Source organism: Athene cunicularia (assembly GCF_003259725.1).
Source record: "Athene cunicularia isolate RWA chromosome 8 unlocalized genomic scaffold, athCun1 chr8_part1, whole genome shotgun sequence".
Lineage (NCBI taxonomy): Eukaryota > Metazoa > Chordata > Aves > Strigiformes > Strigidae > Athene > Athene cunicularia.
The window spans coordinates 9,817,194-9,829,756 of record NW_020799109.1 but is presented as its reverse complement, the minus strand read 5'-3'; the positions used below and the strand labels follow the sequence as shown (position 1 = coordinate 9,829,756).

Sequence of the window (12,563 nt, the reverse complement as noted above, 5' to 3'; positions counted from 1 at the left end):
ATGAAAAAGCGCTGGAGTCAGCATTTTAAGTGAGGGTAAGAACATCATCCTTCAATCTTCACTTCCTTGATTGCTGCGACAGCCGCCTTTGACAAGCCAGGGTGTCTCCCTGCGGAGCAGGATGGGCTCTGGGCTTCGTGCTGATGTGGGGGTACATCTCCCTGGGGCGACAGGGCTGGGTGGGCAAGCCACGGATTTGAGACGCTGATAATGAAGAGCCTCTGGCTGTAAAACTTGCTTCACTGCTCTCCAGCAGGAACTGCCACCCACATCCCTGGCCCGGGCTCTCCTCCAGCTGGAGGCAGACCGCAGGCAGCACTGAGGGAAGGAGATGGCTCCTACAGCCCCTGGTTCAGCTGTGAAGTCCTTGCTGCAGGGGCTGAACCCTACAGAGGACCATGAGGAGACTTGGGCTTCTCCCCCATGAACGTGCCCACTGTGAGGGCTGCTAAAGACAGACGCTCAGGAAGACCCTGGCCCACAGCTGGAAATCAGCAAAGTGACCTGGAAAACTAGTGCAGGATGTTTGCCCTTCCCCGAGGCAGTTCATCTAGGATTTAGGACGCCGGGCTAGGGGAATCGTTGGTCTAACTCAGCGTAGCCCACCGCATTATCGACCATATCTGGGCATCTGGGCATCTAAATGGTTTCTAGCACAGATCTCACCCAAGCTCACAAAGCTGAGCTGACAGGCTCATGCAAGCCCCATGTTTGCCGGTAGCTCGGAATAAGGAGACAAACCTTCCCTCTAGTGGCTGCATGGCACAGAATCTGTTACCTTCTCTCCCCACGCCAAGACTAACGTGTTATTTTCACCAGCCTTTAGGCTCAACACAGATCCTAAATGCATCAAATCTAACAAACCCCATGCAAGTTTTTAGTGGCTTAAAACTGGCACAGCTGCCAATTTGCACAAACCCGCAGATAGTGTGGGTTTGTGCAATGTCTGTGTCTGTGCTGCCGCTTGTAGATGCCCATCCCCGTGGCCAGCATAACGTATTATGACATGCGCTTCAGTGAATACACCCGCAGAAAAATCCCTTGCTCCCTCCATCAGTCAATTCCACCTCTGCCAGGGCCAGAAAATACAGTCTCTTGCAAAACGGCTGCAGGTGGTATGATCAACTTGACCTTTTCAGTTTGGGTCTTACTTAAAAACCGTTCCAATGCATACAATGCAAGAAATGTTTCCTTTTCTTGACTTTGCCATTTCTGTCAGCCAGAAACCCTTGAAGACGTTCTTAGTTTGGGATTAAGCACATGATGGGTTGAAAAAACCCACTCAAAATTACAGGTAGTGATTGCTACAGACTTCACTAAAGACTTTGGTCTTTTAAACTCAGAAAAAGGCTCAGGTGTAGATCTGGAAGCCTTGAATTTCACTCCTGTTGCCCATTACTCATCCAGGGATGTTATATTACAGCTATATTAAAAATGAATACAGCAACTTTGACATCTTCAAAGCAGGAAGTGAATAATGAATCAAAACTGCCCTTATTTCAGCTAAAGGAAAATGATAAATGGAGTGTGAATGCTATAGAAGTAGAAAGGCTCTTTAGGTGCTTTGCTGTTCAGATTGTTAACAGCCCTATCCTCAACTCCTCTGATTATACCACTGCTATGCACACGCTCACAGGCCCAACACAATCAGAAAGAGAAAGACATTACCAGGGAGAAAGACCATCTTCTTGCAGCAAAGCCCCAGGAGATGTGCCACTCCTAAAACCATAACTCCCTGAATGCACAAGAGTTCATACCCAACGTATGTGACTCACTGCTAAAATAGACCCCAACAACAAAACCTTACCATCTACTGTCAGTGCTTCGCTGAACACTGCTCACATCCAAAGAATGGGCTGAGAAAGTATGGAGTGACACTACTACAGCAACAGGGTCCTACAATTACACTAGCAAACAGATTAAGATCCCTTTATAAGTAATCAAACCTTCTGTATCATGTCATGGTTAAGGGTAGCACAGAAAGTCTGTTACCAGCCCCACACAAAAAATTTGTCTTCCTCTGACAGCGAGACAAGTTGATCTTCTGATCTGAAGAATATCCTTCTTGCCTCCGTTTCTTTGGCAAAGGAAGGAATGCTTGCCAGCTCCAGCAGGCTGATGGGAAGACATGATGTGACCCCAACTCAACGTTCAATTAGTTCTAAGGGCAAGTTAGTGCCAAGGATTTGATGTGGACATGGGAAAGCATTTAGTGTTTCTCCTGGGAAGTTCCAGGCTGTCCTCTGTTTACTTGTCTGCCTGTGCAGTGGTGTGTGCTGGCAGCCCACGCACAGGCTGCACATCGCACTGCTGCAGCATGCCCTTGTCCACAGACATGCTGGCTGCCTCTGCTGGGAATGAAAACAAGAAAAGCTCAAAGCCTGAATGCTCTGGGATTCTTTGGTTGAAGGCAGGTTTAAAAAGCTAAACCAGCTGTAGTCATTAAAAGCCAGATTCCTACCACCACTACCATATTAAAGCAGCTATGCATATTCATAGCAACACATTTTTTTTCATAAATTGTCACTTAGCAATTGAGAAGTCAGTTGGGGGCTCATGCTCTGTTACTATGCCAGACCATCTTGCTTTTTTTATGAATAGTGCCTTTTCTGAAACAGGAACAAGAACTATTTTCTGTCTCTTCAAATTATCATTTGTAGAGCTGGCTGACTAGATGCCAGTCTGAGAAAAATTAATTCTATAAAGCAGGCAGTAATTCCTCTACACTATTAAAAATATACAAAAATAAAACCATGCTCAGAATATTCTACTCCTCAAGAAAAACATCTCTAAGACAGAAATACAGCAATGGGATAAAATTAATATATCAATTAAGCACAAAATTCTCGGAACAAATCTAGCCACTCTGTTTTTTAATTCTGAGAAAAATATGGTGTACATCTGTGTAAGAAACCTCACACACAAAGTAACAAAGAAGAGTCTGTTTTAGATCATTGGTCCTATTCTTTTTTCTTGATGGACAAGTCTGTATAAATTCCACAGATTAAAAAGCACCGGACCATGCAATTATAATGATGGAGGGCATTTAAAATGCATTTACTGAGAAGAAACACTGGTTGTTATCTCTCTCCTGATGTCAATACAGTCCATTACATAGCTCCCCTTCTGTCACTTTATTTCAGATTTCAAAAATACAGCATGCAGCAGTAAGTTACAGGACAGGAAAAGAGCTTGTTCTGAGGAAGTCACACTGGAGTACAGGGCTTCACTCTGGCAATTCATTATTGTCGTTCAAATGGCCAAAGTCCTGCATCAGTGCCAGCCAGGCTTGACTACCATATTCCCAGGATGTCTCCAGATCCTTTCTGTAGCCAAACCAACTTCATAAAACAAGTGAGACAGGGCCACTCCATCTAAGAAATCCCCTGCCTGCTACTGGCTCACTTCACCCACAGGTCAGGCTCTATGACTTGTCAGAAACCTGACCAGCTCTCAGTTCTCTTCCAAGCCCACTTTGCTCAAGCTCTGCTATAACCGACATATACTTAAATTCACTAGATCTGTGGTTGAAGGTCTCCACTAATTTGTAGGTCTCAGAACGATCTGTTGCATAGAAAAGCTGCACCTGATTCGCCAAGCACTGTGCTTCGTGGACCACCTGCAAGTTAAAACAAAGAATGTGTTACCATTGAGTTTTGTCATATTTGAGTATCCCACTGAAAATGGCTCTTCAGCAGCTGAAAGGCAGCAGTCCTACTCACTAAATGACTCAATTCCAAGTCACCTTAGTTTAGCAAATCTCTTAAACCACCTCCCTCTTGTTCCTGACATACTTACACATTTTAGTGCCGCGCCTTTACACTTTAAAACTGCTGAGCGTACACCTCAGAGGTCTAATCATGTCAAGTATATCTTTCATGATCCCTGCCCACTCTAAGGCATTGGAGATTCACCAAAGTATCATCTTTCCCTTAAAGTTTGCAAAAATTGATTGTTTACTCAAACGCATTACCAATGATTCCTCTGTCCAGTGTTTCAGAACTGGTATAAGCAGGTTAGTTAGAGGTGGGATTGCACTGTGCTATTACAGATATGAAAATATACCCACACCTAGCGAAAAGAGCAAACACATGCAGAAACCTAACACAAAGCTCTGAAGGTCTCCTGATTTGACAAGTAGTATTAAGCTTCAAATACACTGTTTTAACTTGTTGGCAGGTAACAACAGCTTCCACTTAAATATGCTTCCATTAGTAAGAAATAAAAGAAGCACTTATATATATTTTTTAAATAACAATAAACTATAATACCCAAAGTAAGGAAAAGAAGCATGAGCTTAAATCTCCAGATAGACAAAGACTGATGATTTCCTTCTAGCTTTCCCTAGTATTAAGTAGACTAGGTTAAAGAAATCTAGTAAGACCATTCTTTGGGAAAGGGTCTTTTAAAGACTTCACTTTAATTTGGTTTTAATTCAAAACTGTAGAAGTCACAGTATAAAATGTAGGAAGCCACTGAGCAGATTTCTCTTACCAAGAACTTGGAGTCCATTTCTGCTGTCATTAATACTATTCCTTTTTCCTTCTGCAGCTCAGGATAATGGTACAAGACCAACTGGCTAGGAGCAGTTTCACCCTGGGTCTGAAGGAGGTAAAGAAACCTGTTAGCATCCCCTAAAGAACTTCAGCTCTACTACTGCAGATTTGGAGGCTTGATTACAAAAACTTGAGTATTTCAGGGCTTAAGGGTCAGTTCTAATTAAAAGTTCATTATTCCTGGTATTTACAGAAACAAAGGATCTACAGTGTTCTGTTGGGTTTTTCTTGACTAAAGATCATTTTGTATTTAAAAGAATCAACAATTACCAAGAAGACATTTCATCTTAGAGCATCTACTGGTATCTTAAGTAGCTTTTACAAACAGAAACGAGCCAAACTTTTCAGAACTGTTTTGAGACTATTTAGCTTTTACCTCATTCTCCTTTAGAGAGACATAATTAATTTACTAATTTGCCTATAATTAATTTATTAATTTACCCATAATTAATGGCAGTTTGATAATTCTTTTCAAGTTAAGCTAGACAATCTGTTCATTAAACTATCTAGGAAATATTCTACATTGTAATATGCTGATATTATGTATTGCTGGATCCTAAGCCATTTTTGGACTTTTTATTTCAACCACTCACCTGAATGTTTATTAGGGAAGTAAAGTGCAACTCTGTTCCTGACCACTGTCCCACAAAGAACTCGTAGCCTTCTTTTCTTGGCAAAGCATATAGAAACTGCAGAGAAATTATTAAAAAAAACCCCCCCCAACAGTTCTTCCTTTGACAGAACAAAATGATGCCTATGTCATACTGGCCTCCAGCATAAACACTTTAGCAAGAGAACCACAACAGAAAAAAGGGTTTATTTGCTCCACCAGGAGTGACAGGACAGCAGGAACAAGACTTCAAAGCAGATATAAACCAGCATTACCTTATCAGTATTATTTCATTAGCAAATATATTGGCATATATAAAAATATATATAAAAACAGTGATATTTTTATCACTATTATATGAAACATACAAAGGAAAAGACAGGACAGTGGAGAACATTCAGACTCTGACCTTCTCGTTCACTTCTGGAAAATTAACAGCAGAAATGGTCAAATCTAAGATAAGAAGCACTCCGTATATTTAATCCTGTAATTTCACCATCTGTTCCAGAGCAGGCAGCAACCATCTTCTCTCTAGAGATTTAGTCTATTTGGCTGCACAGTCTAGGGACTTGCTCCTTTTCCTACACCAAGGTAAAGGACAACACAGGAGCAGAAAACCATGCAGGATACCTGACTAAATGCCAATGCACTGTACAGAAATGCACTTAAAGCTATAAATAACTTTCCGAGCTCCAAGTAGCTTGGGAAGCCAGATCTAGTTGATCTTGATCTTGGCAAGTGAAATATACGGGACCAATCCATCAATCCAGGAATAGTCTCCCATTCAGATCTACAAAAGCACTCCTCTCAACGCAGAAAAGTCAAGCTACTTTGTTTTCATAAAAGAATGAAGCATTTAATTTCTGCCTCAGCACAGTGAACTTTGCAAAGTCCATGCTTCAGCACACAAATTACTGTAAAAACATGCTACTTTCAACAGAAAACAATACTAATCCAGCAGCATGTGGTACAAACTGCAGAAAGATATCCTTTAGCTGTTCTGCTCTTTTGTAGTTTAACTTCTTCAAAGCAGCAACATGCTCATTCACACAACAATCTTCTAATTGAAGCTTACAAGATATCCACCAACCCATGTGAGAAACAGTGAATCCCAATCTTGGGAATCCACTCATTTCTTAAATAACCATATTACCCATTCTCAGTATTTCATGCTTTGCTGTGCTGGCATACACCTAAGACACAACCCACAGAGTATCTACTCTATTATCTGTAATAAAGGGTTCAGCTACACACAATCCCCTCCTTCCTTTCCATCACAGCTGTTGAATTACAGTGCTCTGCAACAGAACTGACACTGCTAAGTTTTGCAGTACATGTCATACAGTCTTTTTGATGACACACACTCCCTTAAAGGCAGAGATGGATTACTGACACAGCACAGTGCCTGCCCAGTATGTCTTCCATGCAAATAACTTGCATTCGCTTACCAACATTTATCTATCACAGATCACCAGCACAGTGGTCAAGAAAGCATGGCTGTGCACATTTATGATGAGGAAAAGCAGGCTAACAGATGACAAGGTTCAGCTCTTTCTTTGGACAGAACCCCAGCACATTGATTTTTTGTCTTTTTTCCCTTTCAGATACTCCTGCCTATCTTCACTGCCAGTAAAGAAACATAAAAGAGAGCGCAACTCACACCAACCGTTAGACAAGAGAACTCACTTTCTCCATGTACATGCAATGTAATGCCATGGTGACACGTAGCTATAGCTAACAACAGTTCTCCAGTTTAAAGTGAGAATGCTTTAAGCAATAAAGAAAAATATGCAGGAACATCAGTGAAGCTGGCCTAAAAGGCCTGGCTCTTCACAACACTGCATGGAAGATGCTTAACCACAAAACATCAGTTAATGGAAACCAGAAGCATGCAGCTAAATTCACTCCCTGGAAGATTCTGTGCTTTCATTTCTGAACCTAACATCTCTTATATCTAGATATCTGACAGCTAAAGTGTTTAAATACATATGAATAGCCATTGCTTTTATCTGAATGCTAAGACAAGTATTTGAACACATGGACTTTACTAATCGAGCTGATACAATGAGTCTGAATACAGGAGGGTCAAAAGTTGATGAATTAGGCTTTAGAGAGGATAAATGCATTACAGCCATACATCCACGCATTGCGAGTCTCTGCCATACGTACCGATGGACATTTCTGGGCTCTCTTCCATATTAAATCAAACTTCTCTGCCTTTGGGGAAGGAGAAAGAGAAACTCAGTTTTCGTAACACAAACGTGGATGCAGAGTTATTCAGAATCATCTCATTAACCTTTACAGGGCACAGCTTCCATCTACAGAAGGTCTCGCTGCGGGAATAGCTAACAAAGAGCGCATAGAAAACTGTATTTAGTTCTTAGTTACCTAAATGTCATCAGTATCCCATTTTAACAATGCTGTCTCTAAGATGCAGCAGCAAACTCCTCAGATCCAAAGCTTTATTCCTTGGAGGTGGAGGGCCCACGTGCCAAGCTTACATTACATCCACTTTCAGCAACAGCACTACTGCATCATGTGCTGTCAACAGTTGAGCAAGATGATATATCCCTGGTCCCAAACAGGATTTTACACCATAAATATTTACTCAACTACTTATTGCTTACATTTATATTAACAGCACAAACATATTTGGTCATCCCTGATGAAACCTGGCAATCTCATTCATGTGTTCTCTGCGTTCCCACAAATATTCTGCCTGCTCTTCTCTTCCCAGCACAATCTATTAATACCTATGCTAAGGTGTTCAGGAATGACAACATATGTCATTCATCAACGTGAAATTCCTCCATGTGTGTTTCTGCACACTAGAGAATTATGCAGGGCCTTTCTTCCAGCCAACAAAAAGCTTCTAGCAAAAGGCACACCTTTTTTTTTAACCCCGATGACAGCATGAACTACTTCCTAATGTGCCTAAGATCTGGTTTGCATTAAAGCCTTAAAAGCTTCCAAAGCTCCTCTAAAACAGTGCACCAAAGAACAATGCCAGCCCCACGAATGAAAGACCTACACCATCTTAACCGGAATCTCTGGCTTTGGCCATCTGCTACAGTAAATGTGCAATTTAAAATTATTTTCACAACATCCACATGTTGGGAAAACTAAACCATGAAACTGCTCGACTTCAAATCCCTCACTGCCATTTTCAGAGTATACAGCACTTCATACAACAGCCTTCCACTGACTTCAGCTGCAGCTCAAAGGGCCAAGTACAATTGCAAATCAGACCCCAGATCTAAATGAGGTTTCAAGAACTCAAGGAACACACAGTTCAAGTTGAGCTGTTAAAAAACAGATTTAAGAGATCACAATCACATATAGACTCTGAAGCAAAGAATGAAAAGAAATCCCAAAAGCAAAAAAACCTCCTTCAGCCTAACAGAAATTAACAACAATTAACATCTGGTAAAGTTATCAGGAATAAGAAATATGATCTTATCACAGGAAGCACCATGCAACCTCAATGACAGTGCTGCCAATAATTTTAAATGTACGAAAGTCATAAGTGATTAGCCACGTGCAAGTCACTAGCCAAGTGCTCTAGTACTGCCATATTAAACTTGAGTTAGCTGTCCATGCTGCAAGGAAGAGGAGAAAGAAACTAGCAACTCTGAGAAAAAAAAAGAATACAAATGCTACCTCAATAAATACTAGGGCCCCACAAAGAGTTTTGGGTATTCATAATAAAAAAATGCCTGGAAATTCAAGCCAGGTGTGCAGAAAAAGGTACTAGATTTATTGAGACTGATGTAAGTGAGAAAAAGTATGATACACATTTTGGAAACAGAAGCCTTTATTTGAGGCAATAAAATCACTCAGTCTGGAAGAAGTTTGTTCTTGAAACCTCATTTTCCTTCAACGATTTCTTTTAAAAGCAACAGAATCACAGTTAGAAAGGAAAGCTTTGCACACTGGCCTTTCAAGTGCGTAACTACAGGGGAACGACTTACAGGAATAACAGCATAAACCGTATCTTTTGCAGAAAAATACTGATTCCAAATCTGCAGGGAACAAAGGAGATAAGATACAGTTAAACCCAAGCATCTAGCAGTCATATAAAATGCTTTAAAAATAATTCCATTTGTCAACTAGCCTTTATAAACACTTTGAGAGGTCATTTTTCAATCAAGCCTGACTTGCCTGCTAATGAGATACACTTCTCCTAAGGTTCCAGAGTACTTGTACCAAAAAACAGATTTCAACTAAGTAGCAGAAATGAGCAGTGGGCTCAGAGGTAGCTCAAGATTTACCAGCCATCAGAAGGGCTTCTTACATATTTTCCCAACAATCACACTAATGATTTCTAGAGGGACTGAGGTTGGTTTTTTGTTTTTTTTTTTTAGTAAAGAACATATGAAACACTTTCAACAGAAGACAAGACTTTGCATAATAATCCTCTGTGTTCACAATCTTTTTCTTCACCACAGCAGGATGGGAATACCTACACAAAAAGTTCATAGCCTTTAATAAATGGACATGTACAGGTAAAAGCCCAGAATTCAGGACTTCTTCAGTTGTTCTTCCCTAGACCTACATAACTAATGAGAATTGTCAGTAAAACGTTTAATGAATGAAACTGGAAGAGAGGAACCTGAAGGAAACTCATGAGTTATCAAACCCACTCCCTGCTACAACTGGTTGCACACCGTCCCCTGCAGAGCACATAACCACTTCTATAATGTTCTCACACTATCAGGAAAGCAGCTAGATTTCTGCTTTCTAGTCATGCCAGAAGGCTCCTTCATATACGCTGTGCTGCTCCCCTTAAATGATCATGTCTACTATAGCTTCTTGGCATAGAGTCTGGTAATGGAAAAAATACCAGATCCAACTTAAGCTACATCAGAAACGTACAAAAGATGTGACTTATAACTAGACAAAAGGAAACACAGTGCAAAGCCAAGCAGATATTAGGGAGAATAATTTGATTCACACCGTTCCTCAAACAGTCCCACCCACCTCCTTCATACCCTAGGACCAATTTTAGTGCAAGTACACAGGCTCCCGAATGACAGATAGTGCAAAGGTACAAGGTGGCAAAAGCTCTGTTTTTATTCCTGCAAAAGAGATGTAACATAATCCATATGAGCTATTGCTGGGATTTCCCTTTACCTGGCTTCAACCCTGAGAGGAGTTTGCTAACGTCAATTCAACTGCCACACATGAAATGGCAGCAGTAAGAACTACAGTAGAGATAGTTTTTGAGTGATCAAGTCCAGACGTATTATTTATCAAGTGGGTACATCCTAGTTGGACTGAACTATAGGGAGAAAACTGTATCTTCTACTATTAATATGCATGTCAATGTGCTTTTTATAAATCTACATCCATAGGCATGTTTTATTTTTCAGTATAAGTAAAATCTCCATCCTCACATGTAGATAACTAATGAACACAGATGAAGAACAAACTTTATTCCCTTTAAATCCATCACCTGTTTTATCTCCTCTGCTGATTTTTCTTTCACCATCTCAACATTAAGAATCGAATCAAGCGTCTGGAAGAGAAAGCATAAGGAATTTAGCATGACAGTTCTGATTCAAGTGAGAATCCAGAATGAATGGACCCAATTACAGATAACAAAATCAAGCTAGAAGAACTTAACTCAAATTACAGTGGGACTAATCCTCTTAATTGCCAAAGAAACTAGTAAACCATAAGCGGTAACACACTGAGAAGTAGATTCACACGCTGAAGCAGAATAGAAGAGATTCTGTCAGGACACACTTTGCTCCAGTTGTGCAGATCTCTACTGAAGCTGCAAGAGGAGCTGTAGCCTTTCGCCTTCAGCCATCTCAGACGCATGCTCTGCTGGCAGATTTACACAGAAAATTTGCCAAAATAAAAAATGTGAAAGAGGGTAAAACCATTCTCTTGTCCCTCTGCTGGCTAAACTTTGGAAATATATGTTGTGAAGGCAGCTCAACCCTTTCTATTTATTACTGTAGGCATTCAGTACAGATCCCCTAACTAGTAGGAATTTAAGGGTATCAGAGAGAAAGAACAGGATTATAAAAACCCAGAGTGCCAGGAGTTTTAAGGTTGAACATGATCTCAATAGTAAATTAAAACCTTATACTTGAGTGCAGCATAAGGAACATCAGTTTTATGTCAAGAACCTCCCGGCTGAAGCACTGATGGTAGCAACACAAGTTAATCTATATCCTTGATTTGCCAGCACATCATCTCCTAACACTGAGGTTCATTTCCCTTACCTTATCCTTTGTGAATCCTCCCTTTGATGTCTTTGTGCCCAAGCCTTCTGCCTAGAAGAAAACATTCTTTAGTTTTTATAGCTGATGCTTTAATACCATTTATTTGCCTTCCCTGCCATGCATAACATGGCTGCTGACAGAAGTATCCTGACTAGGAGCTCAGGTTTAGGATACTTATAGATCACTGCAGTGTATTTTTAATAATACAAATGATTGATTAGCAGAAGTAAATCAAATGAGTAACTTAATATGAATTATGAATTTCAAGGCCAGAAAGGATTAATTAAAAGCAAACTATTAGGCATTTTGGATCCAATATTACTGAACAGTTTTCTTGCATTCACTAAAAAAATGATAAATGCAAGATCACGTCACTCCATCTGGCCAAACCAATCTGGAACCAGTTAAACACTTAAGGCAGCAAAGACACGGAATTTAGTCAAAAAATTGCAAACTACTACACCGGAATACAGAAAAATACTTTTAGCCAGAGAGTGAAATTTTGGGGCTCCCCAGAGTATCTGCATGCTGTATGTTTGCAGCATTATGCTGATCCTTTATAAATGACACTATAGTTTTGATATATGTGAATGACAAAGAAAATTTGCCTTGCCTTTTCCTCCATGCATCTGATAAATTCTCCTTGATTGGAATATCCCACAGGCTGCTTTTTCACTTCATTTCTTTTTTCCATACGGGATTCAAACACATCTGGACTGGATCTGAATCAGAGAAGGGACTATTAACAGTACTCGGTGATTAACATCATTTGCCTTTTCGGAGAGTTCACTGTGGTACTGGTTAATGTGCTTTAACTTCTTGTTTGTAAAACTATCTCTTATCAAGCTGATTATGTTGGGAGACGACCCCCCTCGTTGACTTGGTGGCAACTACACGCGGATTTCAGGGCAGCATTTGGCCTAAACGAATCAATCTTCTGCTGAGGGTGTAAAGCTAACACCGACCTCCCCTCCCCTCAGAAAAACCCAGTTCCCGCAGCACCCCTCGTCCCAGAGAGCAGCGCCCCCCCCCGCCGCCCCCTTCCAGCCCTTCCCCTCAGGGCCCGGCCGCAGCCCCGCACCTCCGCAGCTGCTGGATCTTGTGCCGGTACTTGCCGTAGAAGGGGTTCTCCTCCAGCGGCTCCCCCCCCGGCCCCGGCCC

The 12,563-nt window shown here is 40.9% G+C and overlaps 1 protein-coding gene across 1 annotated transcript; it reads right to left on the bottom strand.

Moving 5' to 3' along the window:
- Positions 1-2,856: 2,856 nt before the first annotated feature.
- Positions 2,857-12,557, bottom strand: ATPAF1 (ATP synthase mitochondrial F1 complex assembly factor 1; the record flags this gene model as incomplete). Its single annotated transcript, XM_026853664.1, has 9 exons — positions 2,857-3,619; positions 4,495-4,602; positions 5,150-5,245; positions 7,336-7,383; positions 9,138-9,188; positions 10,622-10,684; positions 11,403-11,453; positions 12,016-12,124; positions 12,484-12,557. Coding segments are annotated over 9 exons (795 nt in total), but the record flags the coding sequence as incomplete, so codon positions are not given.
- Positions 12,558-12,563: the final 6 nt, after the last annotated feature.